Source organism: Oculina patagonica, chromosome 11 (genome assembly GCF_052425735.1).
Source record: "Oculina patagonica isolate OP01 chromosome 11, crgOcupat, whole genome shotgun sequence".
In the NCBI taxonomy this organism is placed as follows: domain Eukaryota; kingdom Metazoa; phylum Cnidaria; class Anthozoa; order Scleractinia; family Oculinidae; genus Oculina; species Oculina patagonica.
In genome coordinates this window covers 2,369,582-2,391,921 of record NC_135768.1, presented here as the reverse complement: position 1 = coordinate 2,391,921, position 22,340 = coordinate 2,369,582, and the positions used below count along the sequence as shown (strand labels likewise).

The following is a 22,340-nucleotide window of genomic DNA, read 5'->3' as shown; positions in this document are numbered from 1 at the left end:
CGTTTGATATTAATTGTTTTTCCTTTTCCTAGAAATGTTTGGGGTTAAATATGCTTACAGTGCAACTCAGGTGTCCTCATTACTTCCGGTATGTTTCTGCGAAATGCGAATCGCCTTGGCGACGGGAGGAAGCAGTATTTCCCGGAAACATTAAACTTCTCACGTTGACCGGGTATAAATACGACTTGAGATGATCGTTACGAAACAGACTTCACAAATTTTCAGAAAGAAACAACGAACTCATTTCAAGGAATTAGCAAAGATATAATACAACTATGGATAAGAAGAAAAACAAAGCACTAGCCATTTTGTGGTGAGCTAGCGAGCAGAGGAGAAACTGTGCGTATTCTACTGTGTACGAATCGATGTGTGCTGTCGTTTTAAACGCCGTATCGAGTTTAGATCCCACAATCAAAAAGTTGGAGAAAAGTGGATTTTATTGGGGTGCAATTAGTGGAATTAAAGCGAAAGCTTTACTGCGAGACCAGCCTGTCGGAAAATTTCTCGTCCGTGATAGTACAGACGCTAAACACCTATTCACCATAACTCTGGTTACCGCGGCCGGAATTACAAACGTCCGAATTGTTTTTTGCGAGGGCCTGTTCTCTTTGGACAAAAAAGACACTTTCACGGCGAAAACAAACGAAGAATTCCACCGTCGTTGTGCGCCCAGGTTCGACTGTGTGGTGAAAATGGTCTTTTATTATATGCTTGTGACAAGAAAGATTTTACAAGGGGATGAACAAGGCGCTTCGGGAATCTGGGAAGATTCAGGAACTGCGAAGTTTCTCTTGTGGAGCCCGTTGTATAAAGAAGTTTCAAGTCTACAGCATTTGTGTCGTAAAGCTTTGAACAACCAACTCCTCGCCAATGGTGTTAAAGATTTACCGGCCGTTCCTCACACTGTAAAGCTGTATTTATCCCAATACCCATATCCAGTTTAGAATAATCTAAAATAACACAAAGTTCACATGCAGATCGTTCGTGTATTGAATGTCTCGTCGCTCACTAAGCGATAAAAACTTCGATTGTTTCCAAAGAAACGTTTGGAGCTTCTTGTGTTTCAGTTTAAGTGAAACTTTTTAACTCTGTGAGTAAATATAACACGTAAAATAATATTTTCTAGGGTATGTAAAACGAAATCGTTCATTTTATAAGAAGGTAACCTTACATCGGTAGTGCCGTCTTGTGTTCTCGGAAAAACCAAGCAAAAATTCGGTCCTCAAATATAGCTTGGATTCTGACACGACGTGCAGATATAAAAACAACGACAATATTTTGAACAGTGAAAAATGCGTTTCAACTGTGTAAATATAATGTACATAAATTGTTTTACAGTACTGTATGTACGCAGAAAATACAACGGCTGTATCAGTCAATCTGTTCTTTTTACCGAAGAGTTCGACTTCCTTTTTTTCTTGTTACTCGCTGTTTTGGGTTTCTCTTCCTTTAACTGGAATTTGATGTTTTGTTTTCGTCTCAGCAGTACGACCCCTCAACTTCCAAGAAATTGCCACCTGCCCCCGGTTTCGTTTCTATTCAAAGGAACGTTAGCAAAAGAAATTTCGTTGAAATCCTAATACATAAAGGTGTATTTCTCACTATCATGAAACCCAAAAATGTAACCTATATATTACATGTAAAAACTCACGGAATTGCAACTGAAAAGATCTGAGAGTGCGACTTGCTCCTTCTCGCGGAAACATTTGCTGCCTGCGTTTGGGTTGTAAAATTGTTTAATAAATAAGGAGGTTCTGGATAGCTCTGCAAACCCAAACAAAACCGGAGGCTTTAAGTTAAATCTTTTCTTTAAAAGAACGAGGAAGCATCTGAAGCAAGGCTGAATAGAGAGCAGTAAAGATTGTGGCTGATGAATTATTCAAAGGTATGAATTGTAACTAGCATTGTTTTCTGAATCAAACCAGTTATTTGCAAAAGCGTATAAGGTCGCTGACTGAGAAGCAGTCAGTTAAAACGCCGATGTTGGAAAATTACAGCACATTTCCTGTTTGATTTTCAAATAACTTTACTTTTGAATACTCAATCAGTATCCGGCCCCGGCGGTTTTCGGTAACTTAACAGAACGCTTTCATCTTTTTTTTTTATTAAAATTCGAAAATATGACACTGCAGAGCTTTCCTTCTATACATGTTCTCACATAAGTAATGGTATTAAACGATCGTGCCGGCAATCATGCATATAGACCGCTTGATTTATAACTTGAAGATACAGCGTTTTTCCGGCTTGGTTCGGCTGATCATAATCCACAAATGGCAAAAGAACCAATTAAATATTTTCACTATCACTCCATCAGTTGATCATTGTACAAAGAAAGTTTAATTAATTAAAAAGCGAAAATATTTAATTCGAACTTCTAGCATTGCGCACGTGTAGAATACTGTGCCTGCCGTCCCCTAGATCCTTATATGGCAGGCGAATCCAGTCTAAAAATTTACAGAAACGTTCGTTTCCCAATAACGTTATCACGAACCGCACCCTGCCTTCCAAATAACGTCAACTTATATTATTTAACCTGTTCCTTTTCACGTACGCAAAAATAATTGCTTACGTCAGGGCGCATGTAATTTCTGAGCCATTTATTCGTACTACGTGACTACTTAGACAGAGGCCGTGATCCTTTTGATCAGCATCAAAAATACCTGTCAGTTGCAGTTCCCAGCATGCAGTTTGACAAACCCTTCTCATGGTGTTGATTCTTTCGCCTCGTTTGCATACCTTCTCAACAAAAGAATATACAGCAACTGGCAGCAACTGCAATAACAGCTACTGCGACCTCTAAGCCCCAATCCCGTACCCTTCACAGCGGTCAAACGCAAAAAATGACGTCACGTCCGGTTTTCGCCACCTCGAACTTTTCTAAAAATTTGACTTAAAAGTGTGCAAAACTTTTGCAAGATGAAAGAAAATTTTAAGCTTGAAAACTCAGTGGAGACCAATATTATAAGATTTCCCATCCATAAGCAGTGCATAAACTATGTATGGAGAATTTCGGCAGGAATTGCGCAGAAACTGCGTACGCGCGCGGCGTTTAACCGCTGTGTGCTCAATCCCAGGGTCCACGGATTGTCGTACGAGATTGTCTGAACCTCGATTTTTTCTTAAATCTGATTGGCCGGTAAGTCAAAGAAAAGACAAAATTCAAAGGCAAAGGAACCAACGAAAATGACCTGGCGAATGTGTGGCTTCATAGCTCAGTTGGTAGAACATTGCATTGCACCGGTTGGAATCCCGTTGAAGCCTCGAATTTTTTCAAGCTTCTTTTTTTCCTATTGCTTAAATTGGTGGGCCTCACGATAAGGATCGTGTTTTTAGTTGCAACCGAATACTATGCGCATGGCTAAGAAAATCGGTCCCCAGTTTAATTCATATTTGTGGTTACACTATTTTGCTCAGGTTAAAAAGGACAACAGGCAACTTTTCCAACCAAACTGGGTCTTTATATATCTAGAATTTTATTTCACTTGTAGACCAGCTTGTATATAAGAATTACTTAAATAGTCCTTGTGCATGTTTACGTCAGACCAGCTAACCCCAAGCCTCGCTTTTGAAGTGCAAATGTTATTGTAAACAAATTCTCAAAGCAGCAAGCTGTGGAATCAGTATGAAAGTGGTAGAGGTTTTAAATTAATTTAGTGTAAACGACGCTTGGAGTAATTGACGTAATCATGCATAAGGTCTATCGCTTGACCAAGCGTGACTAAAACATGACAAGCGTGAATCACCTACAGAGTCGCCTAAGATTACGACATGACCTTGGTTAATTTTAAATCCTGAGGAAACGCTAACCAACATTCTTATATCTGGAGTCTTAAAATCAAGTTAAGTTCTTAGTGATCAAAGAAACCTATATAAGTTAAGTTTTAGTTTTAACCTCCAAAGCCTGCTGTATCGAAAAAGGGTTATTATCTCGTCACTTTCGAGTTGGTTTACACAAGCGATATTGTCCAAATTGGAATAAGAAGCGCAACAGTTCATAAAAACATTACAAATCACAATCGGAGGTGTAATCTTTCGCTTCTGATTGCGAATCGAAGTGTTTGTGGGACTCCTGCGTTCATGACTCCGATTCGGACTCCGTCGCTAGTGCAAATCTACCTTTCAAAATTAAAATTATCATAAATTACCTATTTGCTTTAATTTCTTAAATATAAAATCTCACGCTTAATGTTGCCGACCACGAACGCGTAAGACTTCGGGAAAACGAACACTGTCGATGATTACCCGAAGGATTTCGAGAAATATGTGAGTCGGGGTACTGTTCCAGACATGAAAGTACTTTTAAAGCGGTTTTCCACTGACTGTCGTAGAACTAAAACGAACAGCCAATCAGTGGTCTGCAAACAGCGTCATGGACCAATCAGAAACGGTAACCGGTGACAAGCGCGGGAAAACAGGTAACCAGTGCAAACGCAGAAAACGTGGAACCAGTAGAAAACGCGGGAAAACGAGAGAACATGTTACCAGTGAAGCGCGGGAAAACATGTTATGAGTGGCACGAAACGCGGGAAACACATGCAACCGCCAATCGGTGGCAAAGCGTGCCAAAAGCCGCGTCTTACCAACACGCGGCACAGTTGACAGTTCCATTTTGGCCAATAAAAGAGCTCGGCAAGCCCAAAAGTCATCCGAAAAACGCTGTAAAAATACTATGACTGCTCGTCTTCCTTTTTAGGTATAAAGATAGGAGTCACATCAGCCGGTTTATGACTGCAATAAGGGGAAGCTGGACAGCCAACAATCATTATATGGTTTCCTTTGATCCATAAACGCCACATACTTTTGTGGAAACCTCGCACGTCCAAGTCCCATATCTTGAGGCATTTGGCTAAGCCTTTCCAAGTGACCCAATCTGTTGGGTGGTCCATTTTGATGTAAAATATAAAGTTCTTGGCTTTTTCGTCGGGAACGAAGTCCTCGCTTGTGCAGGGATTTTTAGAGTGATCCAAGGTTGTTGAAGAGCTGTGAAAACAAAAGAAACAGAAATTTTACACCTGCTTTCATGTACATGTACCTTTCTGCCACCATCTTTCAGTATTGCCTTTCGACATTGTCTTATGACGTGCTGTTTGAAATGAGCCCCCCCACAAGTTTAGAAGGTCTTGCTAGTGGGCTATGGTTGGCGGACTTCGATCCGGCTTGTTTGTTTAGCACGTCGAAAGATGGATGTCGATAAAAAGCCGCTATGCACGTAACACTGAAAGCGGGTGTAAAACTGGCATTTTCTTTAGGATGTGGTCACTCAACATGCCAATGTTTTTGTATGTAAGTCTAGGTGGCTTTAATCCCTTTAATCCCCAGTATGTCAGGTCGCTCTACCATTTCGCCAAATACCTTTATCTAGAGCACTCTGGCCGATCACAAAAGAAGGAAACAATTCATTGACCAAACCACACTCGAAGCAAATGCCTGTAGGAATCATGAAGCGCAGGAAAACGTGCGCGAGCGAGCCACGATTGGTTTTGGTTCTACATGTACTTCTGATTGGTTGAGAAAGTGGCGCGAGCGCTTTAAACCAATCACTAAGCGTGGTAATGCAAAACCAGAACAAACGTTAATTGCTAACCTTAGCAAGCGCTCAATCTCCTTCTCGTAGTTTTCCTTCCTCATTTTTTCCACGTCAAACTCGACATTTGACTCTGTGTTGAGTGCATGCTTCTTGAAGTACATTTCTTGAAAATACGGATGCATGTTAAGACCTTTTGATCCAAAATGATACGTGCGTGAAATATCAGGAATTATACACTCCCTGTCCAGTCTGTTCTCAGGTAGCCTCATCCACATGTCCCAATCCCAGAACTTGTCTGGTGTCGGCCATTTTGGTTCGAGTTCTTCTTTGTACATCTTACGTTTTAAAACCCTGCAGGAAAAAAAGAAAATGTCACTAACCAAAATTATTCAAGTTGCCTGGGGCAGTAGTCTACATGTAGTTCTCTTGCTTAGGAAGAGCGCTCGTTAGAGAAATTCTGAAAACACAAGAGAACAATCCTAATTTTAGGAAGAAACATGCCATTACTTATTTATAGAAAACTAGTTACTGTGAAAGACTATGAAGGACAGCTTGAAGGCGATCTTCGGCAAACTCCGACACTCTATCGGAAATATTTCCAGACCTCCTGATAACGTTCGAAAATCTTCGGAAGCTCTTGGGTTATCTTTGAAAGGCTTCCGCAAAGCTGTGCTCTTAGTATAAATGCAGGGCTTGAATCTAAGAAATCTTGGGTGCCCAGCTCTTAAAAGCTTTAACGATAGCAAAGTTGCACAAGTCGCCTAAAGAAAAAAGTAAGTCGCCTGTGGAACTCAGGCTTTGCTAGAGCACAGCTCTGTTTTCTAAAATTCTTATAAGTCTTCGGTTCATCTACAGAAATATTTGCCAATTTCTGTGTCAGCTTTAGAGCTTTCAGAGGTCCTTTGGTTACCCTTTGGAGTAATTTTGTCACGACGAACGAAAATCAACTTCTTCCATTCAGAATCCGTCAATATTTTTGCACTTTGTGTTATAAAGATTTTCAGTTGAGTGTCGTAAAACCAAAACCAAAGTAATCACTAAGCCAATCACAAAAGACACAGACAATCCAGTGAACCAATCAAAACGCGAAGTAAACACAGGTAGCCGATGAAAAGCGCCGGAAAACGTGTGCGAGCAAGTCACAATTGGTTTTGGTTTTACTTCTGTTTGGATAAGAAAGTGGCACGGGTTTTTTTTTACCAAACACTAAGCGTAGCAATGCAAAACCAAAGCAAATATGAATTACTTTCGACACCCGAGTGAAAACCGCTCTAGAGCGGTTTTCACTTGAGTGTCGAAAGTAAATTGCGTTTGCTTTGGTTTTGCATTACTACTCTTAGTGATTGGCTTAAAAATCTCGCGCCACTTTCTCAGCCAATCAGAAGTAAAACCAAAACCAATCGTGACTCACTCGCGCACGTTTTCCCGCGCTTCATGCCAGCTACATGTATTTGCTTCGAGTTTTGATTGGTTCACTGGATTGTCAGTGTTCTTTGTGATTGGCTAGAGTAATTACTTTCAATTGGTTTTGGTTTTACGACACTCACCATTGAAACCCGCTCTATAAAACAACTTACCAACCAAGCCCGGGCATGGTTTCTATTCGATACAACAAGGCTGCGTCACCAACTGTGTGCTCATAACCCTGAAGAAATAGAAATTATTAGACATTTCTAAACTACACAGACTGTGGGGATAATTTATCTGATCATGATGAGCACTGAGTAGGGAACACCTTATTACATGAAATTTTCGCGACACGTTAATTTCGCGAATTTCGCGATTCTAAAAAAATCGCGAAATTAAAGTGACGCGAACAATAAGTGTCGCGAACATAACATGACGCGAATATTAAGTGACTCAAATATGTTAGTAATTGATATTGTCATCAATTGACTCACTTGTAGACATTGTGAGAACTGCTCTGTTGTTGCTATTACCGAGATTAAGTCCCCCTTGCGATTTTGCTAATTTTGACGTTATATTGTTCTTTGATGAAGTCGTTTTATATAATTCAAAGGCATGTCAAAGTATATTGCCAAGAAAATGTAAATTGTGTCTCACTCAAAGACGCGAAATTAAAGTGATTCAAAATACAAAATTTTCGCAAAATCGCGAAATTTAAGTGTCGCGAAATATGTGCACCTCAAAATCGCGAAATTAACGTGTCGCGAAAATTTCATGTAATAAGGTAATACACCACAATTTTCAAAACATTACCAGAATTATAACAGACAAGGACAGGGTAATCAAAATAATAATGACCAGGTTTAGCTGCTTTGTTGTAGACCATGGCGACATGGCGACACAACTTCTAAAGTATGTATTAATACAATAGGGTGAAATGAAAACAGATTTTCCAGTTTGCCCTTTAGGCAGGTTGGAGCCATTGCATGCTAGCCTGAAAGGTCTTTCTTAATAGCCTCCTTCATCTGCCAACAAATAAGTCCAAAACCCTCACTTGTCCAGGGCAAGTGATAGATTAAATCCACTAGCCCCAGGCTTTTGGATCGGACTTGCTTCTTAGAGAAAACATTTTTTTTAACTAAAACATCTTTTATTAGAATTTGATAAATCATATGCAAAATTTGTGTTCATGTTGTGATCATGTTTAGCAAACTCTCCAAAGGGATGTAACTAAGAGCTGGCTACCAGCTAATTTCACTAGCTGAAAGAAAGCTTATCAAGGGCTTAAATTTTACTAAAAAACAAAGACTTGGGGGCAATTTTGAAGGTACATAATCCAGAAAAGCTGGATGAGCTTGTTAATGTCCCTGCTTAGTTTTTTGTTAGCTATATCCCTGTCTCTCCTTTAGCTTGAGACATTAGAGAGGTTAAGCATGACGTTTACGGCAAGCGGCAAAAATCAAACTTTTGGTGTCTGATTTTAGCCGTTTGTACAATTTAGGGAAATTGTTTGCATTTACTGTGATTAAGGGATTATTTTCCTATTTTTCGACTGGCTTTATTTAAGTGCTCAAGAAAAAGCGTGCAAAATCAGAATTATTTTTGCCGTTTGCCGTTTATGTCTTGCTTAACCTCTCTATTTACTCAATGCAGTCAGAAAGTGGTAGATTCAGCTTTTTTTCAAAGGTGCGGGGAGGGAAGTGCATTTAAGATAGGCCTTTTAGGGATAGGTAGAGGGAGAAACACAAATAAGGAAAGAGGGGAAATTATCAAATTTGAGCTACACTCACTTGATCGTTCCATGCTGACACACAATACAAGCTCTCGTCTGACTCAAGTAGTGGTAACAACTGGTAGAAATACCAGAAGATATCAGTCGACACATCTAAATCTTCCTCCAGTATGATCATGAACTGCGCATCAGGATACAAGTTGAATGTTGTTGTTAAACTCGCTTTGTAATGCTGTGGGTAAGAAATGGAACGTCTTATTTACAACATATTCATTCATTGTTTGGGCTTGTCAAGCAATGCTCCCTTCCCCCACCAACAGCTCGAACCACCTTCCTTTCCACGAATTAGCCAATCACGACTTGGCTCATATAATTCTAAGCAAGTTGCGTCAGAACTCACCAACTACACCAATTAACAGCTTTTCAGCAAATGGCAACTGTCTCTTTTTTGCTGATAGCTGTCAGAGCTACTGGGGTCAAAAGGAAAAGACTGTGGTTCAGGTTTAAGCAGCCGTTAATGGGGAGAAGGGTTGCCTGATGACCCAATTAACAGCTGTAAAAGGGATTAACCTTTAGCCAGTTCTAATTTTTTTAAGCATGAGACAGTGAGCATTTCCAATCATCTTGTTCTACTGCTGTACATGTAAGAAATCCTAACCTAAATCCCTCCCTCCCCTCCCTCTCTTAGGGACCCACATTCTTGATTCCAACAGGGGTATGCTAGATTCTTCTGAAGTCAAACACACATCTAAACCTCTATCCCTCCCTCCTTAGTCACCTGTGAAATTCTTGCATTCTTACTACTGACGGGGGTATGCTGGATCCCTCTGATGCCAAACAACCGTGCCACAGCCAAAGGCTCTTCAAAATATCCATCAATGAACACAGTAATTTTGCTGGGATCTGCTCCTTGGGCAGAAAGAACAGAGCGGATCATGCGATACAGGTAGTTTGGTCTGTTGCTGGCGATGATGGCTACTGGGAGGGTCATTTTCTGACCATTTGGTAGGGGGTCTGATTTGATGTCCAGTGGGGCGGGGTTTGAACCTGGTAAAAGTAAAATGTGGAAAGTTTTTTTTTTAAATAATGCAGTTTATTTATTTACTAGAAAGTTAATTTAAGTGTGTTAGTTGTGATGATGCACAGGCAGCTGAAAACAGAGATAAGTTAACCCTTGAAATCCCAGGATTAATATGTAATTTCTCCTAACATTATCAATAATTCGTCAAGAAAACAAGTGATGAGAAAAAAGAAAATCAATGACTAGAGGATTATCATGTTGGGATACAAAATTTGCTGAATTAGTATACGGCATGGTTTAATCATGACTTTGGTAGTAAAAAAAATGTGAAAGCCAAGTAAATCAAGACAATATTTACACTGTACATGTACAAGTTGAGCCAGTCAGTTAGTCGGATGGTGAGTCAATCATTTAATTAGTCAGTCAGTCAGTCAGTCAGTCAGTCAGTCAGTCAGTCAGTCAGTCAGTCAGTCAGTCAGTCAGTCAGTCAGTCAGTCAGTCCGTCAGTTGATAAGTAAGGCAGTCAGTCAGTCTGTCAGTTGATAAGCAGTCAGTCAGTTAGTCAGTCAGCAGGCCGTGGGTCAGTTGGTCAGTCAGTCAGTTAGTCAGCAGGCCGTGGGTCAGTTGGTCAGTCAGTCAGTTGGGCAGTGGATTAGTCAGACAGACGGTCAGTCAGTCTGTCAGTCAGTCAGCGTGAATCGGTTGGTCGGTTGGTCAGTTGGCCAAACGGTTTGCTTGTCTATCTTTCTTTCTGAATAATAAATAAAGTACCTTCTTAAACTAGATAATTATCCCATTGGCTCCCGTGCCGGCCGTAACCGGCCGCGCGAAAACCACCCCCCAAATTCCCGTGCCGGCCTCAACCGGCCGTAAAAACCACGTGTTGACAAAAGGCCTTTCCCTCCCTCCCTGGAGCTTTTTTGGTTCTCCTATTGTTCTATAGATAATAAGGGCAAATAAACCAATCAGAATCCGTTTTCTGCGCATATTTTTAGAGATTTCTAGGGGTCCTAGAAAGGAGGTTTTTCGCCTTTATACGTGCGTTGAAAATGTACAAGAAAAGCATGGCGCCTCGCAGGATGTATTTACAAACTTCTAGGGTCTTGTTTGCCGTTCTGGACACAGAGAAACACCTTTTTTAAGCTAAATATGGAATGAAAAAACATGGATTGATTTTAAAGTGGATCTAAAATGGAAACTAATGGATAACAGAGTGCTAAAACTGCTTTGGTGAAGAAATTTTTCTCTCCTTCGGCTGCCAAGATTACCTCGTGTCATGGCGCTTCTAAAGTGTTTTGACTACAATTCACGGCCTTGATCACGGTTTAATGCAGCTTCTCAAAGCTTCAGAAAGCAAAATGGTAATGTACAATATTTGCTTCGAACTTGAAAGGAATTTTTAGGAAGATCGGTACAGTGATTGACTAAAAAATGCCTTCCAAAGCCGTCGCACTGAAATAAAACACTTTCACTTCAGCTCGAATATTTAATTTGAACATGGTGCATGCGGAATATCACGGCTTTAAAATTTGCGAAATTTTAAGCTTTTTTAGACATTTATTTGCTTCATCGTGAATGAGAATTAATCTTAAACAAACTTTCTTTCAAGTTTCTTTCATTTGTCCAGCTTTAGTTTGGAATTTTAGGCTTTTGAAGCGAACAGATTTGATGTGCACGCGGTGTTATCTGATACGCATCTCTTTCGGCAGACTTGCCGTCGCGTTGTTGATTTATTAGTCGCTAAGATTTTAATTGTGTTTTACAACCTTCAACGCGAAAAGATTTACAACAGTACTTCAGAAAATTCAAACAAGTATTTTTATTGACTTTGAGATTTATAGAAAGCATTGTGAGTGTATATTTTGTGGAAGGAATTCTGTTGTTTTGCAAAGCGGTTTTGCTCTATTTCACAACATGATTCGCAAATAATTTTATCACTTCCAATTACCGCTTTTCTGTACCAGGATAATACTTCATTGCTGTTAAATTAATGCCAGTAACAGTTTTACATAACATATGCCAACATTTTATCAGAGTTTTTTTAAGATTGCTTTATGTTTTGTTCAAAGATTTCGTGTTTTTGTGAGTTTTTAAATGACGCGCGGAAGTGAATAATTTTTTTCCTCTGCCTTCAAGCTTGGTTTGGGATCAAGTTCTTAAGGTTGATAAACATTTAAATTCATAAATTAGTCTTTTAACATGTCTAGTTGCATTAAAAGTTTACTTCAGAAACGAATTATTTGTCTGAATTTACTGCGCATATGGTTTATTTTTTCTACTCGCACGTCTGTGTCAAATGCTGCAAAAGAGCCGGGAATTTGGGGGTGGGTGCGCGCGTAAAACCTTCGGGAGTCAATGGGTTATGCTACCTCTAGAATGATAGCTAAATATATCTTCCTAATGTTTCAAAAAAGAAAAGAAATTTTAAATTGAAAGTTATATCAATAAATAGTTGTATAATTAATAGTCCAATAATTACCGTAAACGTTTGCATTGTAATTTCATTGTTTGTTATTAAGTAATTTGTTAGCATAGTTGCTATAACACCTTTATTGTAACTAGACCAATACCTCCCTTTGGAGTGTAAGGCACAATAAAGATTTACTGTTACTGTTACTGTTGCTGTTAGTCAGCCAGTCAGTCAATTCTCCATTCAGTTGTCCCTTGAGTGCTAAATGGTGCTTAGAAAATATACAATGATCACTGCTGTAAACAACAACCAAAAAAATTGTCAGATCACTTACAGCTACACACACTGCCATATCCTTCAAACTTCTCACAAAACTCCCTTCTCCTTCTTGTTGTGTCGCTATCTTCCCACGAACAAGAAGCTGTGTCTTTTGACTGTAAAGTTACCAAGGCCTGAATTGTAAGGGGCTCAGCCCAGGTGTCAAAATTGGGGGCCTTCCTGTGCCCCTCTGCACTAACAGCCCCTCGTTTTTGCACCACAAATGCCCATGTATCTCTGAAGTTTAGGTTCTTAAAGTTTTCACTGCCAAGTGTGCTCATAAGATTCCGTGCTGTCTTTTTTAGTTGGTAGGTTCCTTCATCCTGAGCAAGGACCAAGAAAATACAATGTGAAATTCATATACATGACACAACTACAGTGTATACATGTAGCTCCATTTTGCAACTAATTAATACCGGTTATAATTTTTACCTTAGATAAAAATAATACCGTAAAGACTCGTGTATAAGCCGCACTCGTAGATAAGCCGCACCCCCAAATTTCAAGAATGATTTTGAGAAAAAATAAAAACTGGCGGAAAAATGCCCAGTTGATTATGAAAAATGCTGGATTATCGTATGTGGAAATTTCAACAATCAATATAAAAGCTAAAGTTGATTCCTTGAGCCTTTCCGATCGATGTACAGGATGTACTATAAACACATAAACGGAAAATACTTCAGTCTTACCCAGAATTTTAGAACTTTATAGAAAAAACATCATTTCTGCCAACTTTGATATTTTTGATCTTTGTCTGCCATTCGCTGACAGGTATTTCTTCATTCATCACAGTTTTAACATCAAATTTTGCGCTGTGTTCGTGAAAATGCGTTCGAAGCTTAGTAACCAGGCACTAGTATCCAAGCCCATCGCCAAAAGACACATGGAACGCCTGGAGGTTTAAAATTGTGCACGAACGAAAAGCGTGGTTTTCATCGCTGTTTTGAGAGGAAAAACTTTTTCAAAATGATCTTTCTCTTTGTAATTTTTGTTTGTGAGGATAGTAAAGAGCTGCTTTGTCGCTTATATGGAGCAATTTTTTAGTTTTATGTGCAAAAAAGCCCAGAAGATGCGGAGGATGCAGTGTGAGCGATTTATGCAGATTTATGTGGACCCGCACAGCCGCACCACCGCATCCTGCCAGATGCCCTGTAATATTGCATGCAATGGTCTCGTAGATAAGCCGCACCCACGATTTTGAGCCAAAAATTTCGGCAAAAAAGTGCGGCTTATACACGAGTTTTTACGGTAACTCTTCCTGGATCGAGTACTCAGCTTACCCTTATTGTGAAGCAGAGAATTCTTCCATCGGAAACCATATTGATAAACAGAACCAGGGCATCTGAATCTTCTTTACTTGCAAATGTATCAAATGACCTTGTTGCCATGACAGCACCTGTCATTTGGTTGAGGACTGCAACATTCACACCTCTCTTTAGTTCATCAGTTGCTTCCAACACCTGACATCAAAATATCATCATCATCATCATCATCATTTATTGGCCACTTCAGAACTCAATACAATTATCACATTCAATATTGATATGGTAAGGTCTGCAATAGGTCAAAAGCGTCCCACACTGCTGGAGATTATCCCAGTTTCTGTACATGTACATGTATGTGTTGTGGTTTAAATCTATTTTTGGTTTAAAATTTTTCAGTTCAGTTTGATTTTTATTTTTCATTGTCTCATATTCATTATCATAATCTGAAACAAAGGGAAATAAAAAAAAACATGTTTGAAATTTTTTTTTTAACTAAAGATAAAATTAAACCACAACAAATACAACCAACAGTATAAGTCTTACTTTTGTGCCATCCACAGTAACAGAAGCTACATCCTTGCTCGATTGAACCTCAATTGTTATCCTCCGACCCCCAGCTAGAGAACCTACATACAATTAACACAAATAAATGTTAACATAATCAAGCAGAAATTACATTGCATGTTAAAATAAATAAATAAATAAATATCTGAAGAATACTCAACGGTAGAAAAAAGTGGACATTGAGGTCTCAAAGTCTTCGTTCCTGGAGAAGCAAGACACACTGCACGTTGTTAAGGAGCAAGACACACTGCACGAAATTTAACCCAAACTACGAACTTGAAATGGAGTTTTTGGGACTTGCATGCGCAGCTAAATGCAATATTTGCACTAGACACTTAGAAAAAGAAAATAAGAAAAAAAAAAATGTTTAAAACAACAAAAAAAAGAAAAGAAAAAAAACATGGCAAGTGGTGGAGTCGAACCTGGAGTCGAACACATCAGGAGCGACCATTCTAACCTCTACTCCACCAGTTTACTTGAATCAAAAAATGTTCAATTTTAAGTAAAAATTGCGTTTCCCATACAAATACAAAGAGCTGTTAACAGTGACAGGCTTACTAGAGTGCATTGTAGGTTAAAGCGTATTTTTTAATGTTTTTTGACATATTTTCAATGTTTGTAACATATTTTTTGTCCAAATCGCGACAATAAAACACCAGTAAATACTGTCTCATCAAAACTGTGAAATTAAGTACCGTACCTGCAAAATTAAGTACCAATAAGGTACTCTCCATTAAACCTAAAGATACAACTCCTCTCTCATGATTGTCGTTCTTATTACTGCAGACAGTAACCACATGTCCTCTTAGAGGGCTTTTACTGTTATTTATAGATATGGTCCATATTACAGGTCCTCTCTTGCTATGTAAAGAGTTTATATGAATTTTGGTCTTTTCAGGACCAAGTGAACTGTCCGCAATAAGGAGGTGTGTGTAATGTTGTGAGGTGTCCGTAAGGATAGGTTCAACTCCCAGGGGGGGGACTCCTAAATGAAACGGACGGGGATGCTTGTCGGAAATTTCGAAAATAACCCCTAAAAGAGACCAATCTGGGTGTGGCTCAACCTTTTGTTGACCCCTAAAAGATACCAAAAAACTAAGAATAGAATTTAAATTTGTATATTTCTTCGTGTGTAACCCTTAACGAGACCATTATGGCTAAAAATAGTAGCGTTTTGCCCGGACGCCCTAAACCAGACCAAAAATCCGAAATTTACACCCCTACGCGAGAAGATGAGCATCCCCGTCACTTTCATATACGAGTCCCCCCCCCCCCCCCCCCCCCCCCCCCGGGTTCAACTGTAATGTATGTTTGCCTTTTCACAGAACAGCTACAAAAGAGAATAACTTGTCACTCAAAAAGGTATACATGTGTACCTTTTGAGTGACAAGTTGCTCTCTTTTGTGACTTCTCTGTGAAAAGCTGAACATACAGTCATAACATATGTAATGGATTTGCAATAATAATAATATTGATGCAGTCAAAAAAGGAAAGAGAGCCAAATGTGTATTCACATTAACCTACCTATAAAAATCATTCTGGAATTAAAAGATGATTTGAATTTAACTGCCTAGTGTTTTATCAAAATTTAACAAAATGGGAAGCTTGACGATCACTAGTAATTGATGCAAAATGCAAATACAAGTGTCGCTCAATAATTAAGCTTGTACTAAAACAATAGGCAGTTGTTCAAACTCTGTCAGTAATTTTATCCCCATGCCAGCGATAGCTTTTCTGTGTTCTCAGAGACTTGGACAACTGTTGCTAGCGCAGATGGACTACATTTCTGTATATAATATTAAATCGGCTTAAAAGATCAGCTTTACATAACAAACCTGTTTTTTCGTTGCCTTCAAATTGTGATATTCTCTCTTCAGCTGTGTTAGAATTCAGTCCTAGTCCATTTCTGTCTCGACTATATTTCTTGGTTGTATCCCATATAAAGATAAAATTTATCACCACAGTTACACATAAAACTATTACTAAAATCCACTGAATGATTCTGCTTAAAATCCCTTTCTTTCGTATGCGGATCTTCTTGCAAGGAATTGGGAGAGTGAAGTAGGCCGATGCCGGAGTAAAAGGTTTCGCATTTGGGTTAGGCTGCCAGGAGGAACTCATGTTAGATCCTTATGAGGAGCAGTTCAGCCGATTCTTTCTCTTCAGTTCACAAGGTTTAACCATTTGCTTCCTTCATGACTAAGTGTACATCGATTAGATCTAGGGTTCCAATTTAAACGACTCATAACGCTGAGTAAACCCACGAGTAGAATACATACATGGCTGCATTGTTGCCCACATTTTGAGGTTGCTTGGTAGCCACGCAGTCACAGGGTAACCAAGCTCCGCGCTCTTTTGGAGACTGTGACACTTGAAATGCGCATTTGGTAGGGGGTGATAAAGGGTTTTTTCCGTGATCCGTGAAAGCCCTTTTAGTTTCCCGCAAACTGTGAAATGCCTATTTTGTCTCATGAAATGTGCTTTGGTTACATAGCTGTGAACTGTGGATCAGTCTTCTCATGAAATGTGACTGTAACAGGGGCCGCGGAGAATTTTTCCAATCACGGGGGGGGGGGGGGACTTTAGAGACTCTTTTCTTAGAAATTCTTTATTTTTTCGGAAATATTGGGGGCAGGGGGCTAAGCCTCCCCCCAGGATAAGGGCCCCCTTTTTTACTTGCTTCGCTGCTTGCTTGTGTGCACTTTAAACCCCAATTAAACCGCCAGCTGCGCAGGCTAACTACATGAGCTATGTTTGACACAAAAAAGATAGGCGTAGGCATCAGATTTAGTGTACATAAATTGTCTTACTCGGTACGTCACTTAAATCAAGAATAATTGACTAGTTTGTGTTTGGAGAAGAGGGACATCATTATAAGACTAAAGAAACCAGCATTGGAGCCTAGTGTTTGGAAGGAAGCAGAATAGACCTTTCATGCATCCCAACCAACAATGGCACCGAGTCGAGATTAGGGTGGACAAAAATACCAGAAATGTACATAATGTCCACCCAACCCTCGTTCTGGTGCTATCGTTCATACACACCGAAGTGGTATGCGGGAAAGGTCTATAGGAGTACAGTGAAAGCTTGATAGGAAGCTGATCTAAGGTATCAAGTACAACAACTAAAACCTTCAACATCCATGTTCTTGAAGTGTATAAATTATAATTTATTTAAATAATATGTCTTAAATAATCATTAGTGAGATTTTCTTTATAAAAATAACTATCAAAATATAAAATGCATCATTATAATTCTAATCAAGGTACTTAACACATTCTGAAATTCTCACTGTCCAATTTTGAAGTATCAGGCAGCTAGTTATCTTATGTGTAAAATAATCAAATCACTCAGCAATGCCTCTGACCAACAAACTCACAGAGGACAAACTTGAACAAAAACACTTTTTGCATTTTTAAACACAAACTGTAACATGTGCTGCAATGAAGTAGCCCTGAGACCCCCTCTCTTATCTGGATCACTGCCAACTTTATCTCGCTCGGATGAACATGCCTTCTTTATACATGTAGCACTCAAGATAAAATCATTCAATCAAGTTTGACTAACTATAATATGCAAGCAAGCCTCAAGAGCATTTAAGCAAGTAAGCATTTAAGTTTCAAATTGATTGTTACTACAAGTGAACAGCAACGAAATAATTCAGACAACTTATATAAAACATGTACAGCAAGTAAAGGCTCCCTTCAATCTGATGTCCATATACATGAAGAGTTTCAATAAATAATATTTTTTAATAATTAAACTCTTCTCTTATAGCCACTTCCTCCTTGTGTGCTTTGCTGTTTAAGTGTACGTCATAAGGAATTGGTCCATTCAGCTTCTTGTCGCAAATTTCACAGTAGTAATTTTCACTTGCATTTGACTTGTTTAAGTTGTTGCCGTATGCTGTGAAAAAGAAAGAAAAAAAGGAACGTCTACTTTAAACCCAGTGAAACAAATCTCCAGCTACTTGTAGGATGCATTAGATGCACATAGGGGAAAGCCTCGAGCCATGGGGCCCATAGTGCCAGAGTTTATCCCCGTTTCTGTAGCATTAAGCAGCTAGGAATATTTCTACTCCTTCCTGAATGGGATGCTAGGTATTGCAGGTAACCCTTCCTAGCATTATGTCGCCAGTACCCATTTGTACACCTGGGTGGAGAGAGGCACTATGAGAGTAAAGTGTCTTGCCCAATAACCAGGGATGTAGCTAAGAAAACACTAAGCCGGCTCATCAACAAACCCAGCTGGCTTTTCTGGCCATGGCAGATCTAAAAGTTAATCTTAGTCTCTGTTTTCATGTGAAATTTCAGCTGGATTTAAGTTCTCTTTCAGCTGGTGAAATTAGCCGGCAGCCGGCCCTTAGTGACATCCCTGAATAACACAACAAAGTGACCCAGGCCAGTGCTCGAACCCGGACTGCTCGATTCGGAGTCCGGTGAACTAACCATTAGGCCACCATGCCTACCTCAGGAGGACATAGGAGTATTAGGAGTATTACAAATAGCAACTGATGTTACACCATTGCATAGTAGGAAAGCAGCTTTTATTTATGTGATAAATAATTTGTCAAATACATGTACAAGTGTGAAAGAGAGTGAAAAAGTAAATATATATCCTATACATGTACATTAAACAATTTATTATATCCCTTCAAATATTAAAGCATTCAAATACATGTAGCAGACATAGATGATTTAAGTTCTTAAGAAATAAATAACTTGTTTATAGTTTATCCCAGCTAGACTACCTCACCTGATACATATGGCTTGAAAGTGGGTTCACCAAATTTTCCAACAGGCCTTTCCTCTTCTACTTCCTGCTTCTTGTTTGCGAGCCACGGCAGTTCAGAAATTTTCTCTTCAAGAACCTACACACACCAAAAAAAGGTAAAGTCTGTGTCTGAGCCATGAGGCCCATACAGCCGGAGCTTATCCCGGTTTCCGTAGCATTAAGCGACTAGGAGTATTGGTACTCCCCCCTGGATGGGATGCTAGTCCATCGCAGGGTTACCCCCCAGCAGTAAATTCGCCGGTACCCATTTGTACACCTGGGTGGAGAGAGGCACTGTGAGAGTAAAGTGTCTTGCCCAAGAACACAACGCAGCGCCCCGGCCAGGCCTCGAACCCGGGCCGTTCGACTCGGAGGCGAGCGCGCTAACCATTAGGCCACCGCGCCTCCCATTGACACACACACACACACCAAAGGTGATTATCTTTTATAAAATGTTTTAGACATTCTCGCTTAAAATTTATTTCAAGTTTCAAGGAGGTACTAAGGCCTTGTGCATGCAATATGTGAAACAATCAGTAACTAATCTCAACACAACAAAATAAGATAAGAAGATAGCAAGAGATAAGCAATCAGACTACCTTATTGTTACTAAACTGAATTTCGCAAAATGGAACAGGCATGTTTCGTGGGACTTAATTTCGCGATTTGGCCAAAAAATATGTTTAAAACATAAAAAATACAATAGAAAAGGTTTAAAATAAATGTTCGCAGGTCTTTAATTTCGTGATTTTTTGAAAATCGCGAAAACTGCGAACATTAAGTCCCGCAAAAAAAAAATTACAGTAAGGTAGTAAACAATCTGTTTTTAGTAGCGTGAAGATTCTCCTGCAGCACACATGCATGTACATAAGTACCTTGCCACAGCTTTATCAAATTAAAAACTGGAAAAATAGCTTTTGGGATTTTAACAAGAAAAGATCACTCCATGTACTTGTAGGTGAGTCCCAAAACTCTTCTAAGAGTTTTTAATCTGTGGTGTTAATATTATTTAGAAATTTGTTTGACTTTGCTAAATTTAGATCGAGGATACATTTCTTAAATAAAATAAAATATTAAAAAATGCACAATATTTATTACTCCCTTACCATCATATAACTAGCAGGTACAAATCCTACTTCTCCATTAGTGTTCTTTGCTTCCCACCAATGAGGATTTGAAGAATGTGCTCTACAAAACTCTAGTTTCTCTGCTTGTGTTACTGTCAACTCGTCAAATCCACCAGGCTTGGATGGGTTTCCTTTATAGTTGTACTTTGCAAGAAGTCTTACTGGTTTATCTCCTTTCTGTACTGGTAATGTTGGCATTCCTTCTAAAAAATTAGAAACAAAACTCTGCTTTTACAGCTGATTTCAGTGCAGTTTGTAGACCTGGTCTATTCAAAACATTTGCTAATTGATCATTTGCCCAAGTGTACTGGTGATAAATAAATTTTATTCCCTTTGCAGTATTTTTAACTGATGCAAATTGAACCCTCATGCAGTTAAGTTGTCAGGAATGTCTTTGCTTTGCTAAACCATCAAAATAAAACACCATAAAAACAAAAGGTACAAAAATTTTATGCCAGCGAGCCATAAAACATGTGGTGTTAGTTTACATGACTGTATCTTTTCAGTCATTAGTTAGTTACATTTCCTTAGTGATTACAGTCCCTTACATTTCCATGAAGTCGTAGAGATCAATTGTTTAGTTTGACAGGCTACCATCGTTGTTCCTGTATGCGGGCAAAAACTGGGGAGAGTGCAAAATGCCCGTGGGTAGGGGTGTGGGGTATTTTTGGCATAGGGGCGAAGTTAGTGGTACAAGACAACTCCCAAATTGATGATTTTTTTTTGAAAATGCCAAAATTCAATTGAGATGGGGAAAACATTACATGGCCTTAATCTTTTCTAAACGCACCTATTAAGAGGCTATCGGTTTTAACTCAGGGGGTGGGAGGGGTGGGGGTTGGGGACGAAGGAGTTCAGGTATAGCTGGTAAAAAGACCTCCTTAGCTTTGTTTGTTTGATGTCCCAATTTAGGCCCGGGGGGGGGGGGGCACTTCCTATAAATGGGCTAATGGGGATGTGCCGCTGGATGGGGTCGCATTTTCACGACTGGACTGACTATAATAGGGTCGCCATTTCAAGCATTTTTTATAGGGTGACTAGAATGGGGTCACACTTTTCCGAGATTTTGAGAGTACAAAAATCTGGCAAGTTGTGATTTATGAACGGAAATATTCGCTGAAAAAAATGTTACCGTATTTATTGCTGTTGTTCAATATTTGACAAACAGCTCCCAGAAAGTGACTAAGTTGAGGTCGTAAAAATTAAATTTACCCAAAAGTGACTAAGATGGGGTCTATAATTGGCCATAGAATAAGACTATAATGGGGTAGGGGTTCTGAGAGGCCAGCGGCACATACCCAACAAAAATTTACCCAAGTACCCCCCCCCGGGATTTTAGGCAACGTGATGTTACCTTGAAGAATTCTCTCTTTCAAATCCAACACATTCACGTTAGAATGAATGAATAACTTCCAAAATTGTAGACAAATTAACAATTCTCTGGAGAAAAACACATGATCTGAAATAAGTCAGGTTACCTATGTAGCTAAAGAGGTCTGTTTGATAGCAGTACATGGCCTGCCCTTAGATATATAGACGGGACTTCTAACCATTTTGATCAACCACAAAATGCCCTGGAGAGAGGCATATTTTGAAAAAAAAAAAACTAAGCTAGGTTAATGAAAGATATTTCATTAACTAGTGGATATTGTCTTGATGAACCACTTGATTTTCATAAAATGTATAAAAATCAGTACAGAGAATTTCTATTTTACGTCTGGGACGGAAAAGACTAAACGCGTTTTAAGCCTACCTGCAGTACCATTCTGCACGTGCGTTTCGCCGCCATTTTGAACGCGGGAATTGTCGACTTCACGTTTAAGAACCCCATTTGATTTTACTGTCTGCCCTGGCAGTCTGCAGGGCTCCAGTGAAGTAAAACGCAGAATTCCTCGGCCATAAGTCCTTGTTTTGGTCGCCATATATAATCGCTAACTTCTACTGCAGGGCTGCAGAAAGCCGACCGGGCGAAAAACGCGCGTGCAAAGCAGATCGATCAGAGGTAAACCCTCAAATACTACTTGATGTAACATCTCACAAAATGTCCGCACGCGTAAGAGAGAGAAATACTTTTTCTGCCGGATGACACATAAAATACTCGAAGAGTTTATAAGATATCGAGGATCATTACTGTGGTGGCCCATTTTATGCCGGACATAAAGTTTTCTTGTTGTACCGGGTGGCAAGCGTGACTCT

General features: G+C 39.4%; 3 protein-coding genes across 3 annotated transcripts; 1 reads left to right on the top strand and 2 right to left on the bottom strand.

Moving 5' to 3' along the window:
* The first annotated feature begins 143 nt into the window (after nt 1-143).
* On the top strand, nt 144-1,397 carry LOC144630482 (suppressor of cytokine signaling 3-like). The gene has a single exon (XM_078488839.1). The coding sequence runs from the start codon at nt 366-368 to the stop codon at nt 942-944; it is 579 nt and encodes a 192-aa protein (XP_078344965.1). The 5' UTR covers nt 144-365; the 3' UTR covers nt 945-1,397.
* Nucleotides 1,398-4,587: 3,190 nt separating this feature from the next.
* On the bottom strand, nt 4,588-17,341 carry LOC144629424 (protein O-linked-mannose beta-1,2-N-acetylglucosaminyltransferase 1-like). The gene is made up of 9 exons (XM_078487627.1): nt 16,080-17,341; nt 14,224-14,306; nt 13,696-13,875; nt 12,432-12,738; nt 9,445-9,713; nt 8,725-8,898; nt 7,105-7,172; nt 5,585-5,878; nt 4,588-4,980 (listed from the first exon to the last, which is right to left on the bottom strand). The coding sequence occupies exons 1-9, from the start codon at nt 16,363-16,365 to the stop codon at nt 4,668-4,670; spliced, it is 1,974 nt and encodes a 657-aa protein (XP_078343753.1). The 5' UTR covers nt 16,366-17,341; the 3' UTR covers nt 4,588-4,667.
* Nucleotides 17,342-17,675: 334 nt separating this feature from the next.
* On the bottom strand, nt 17,676-22,133 carry LOC144629447 (uncharacterized). The gene is made up of 4 exons (XM_078487651.1): nt 21,898-22,133; nt 20,124-20,347; nt 19,000-19,114; nt 17,676-18,150 (listed from the first exon to the last, which is right to left on the bottom strand). The coding sequence occupies exons 1-4, from the start codon at nt 22,064-22,066 to the stop codon at nt 17,996-17,998; spliced, it is 663 nt and encodes a 220-aa protein (XP_078343777.1). The 5' UTR covers nt 22,067-22,133; the 3' UTR covers nt 17,676-17,995.
* Between the last annotated feature and the right edge of the window lie 207 nt (nt 22,134-22,340).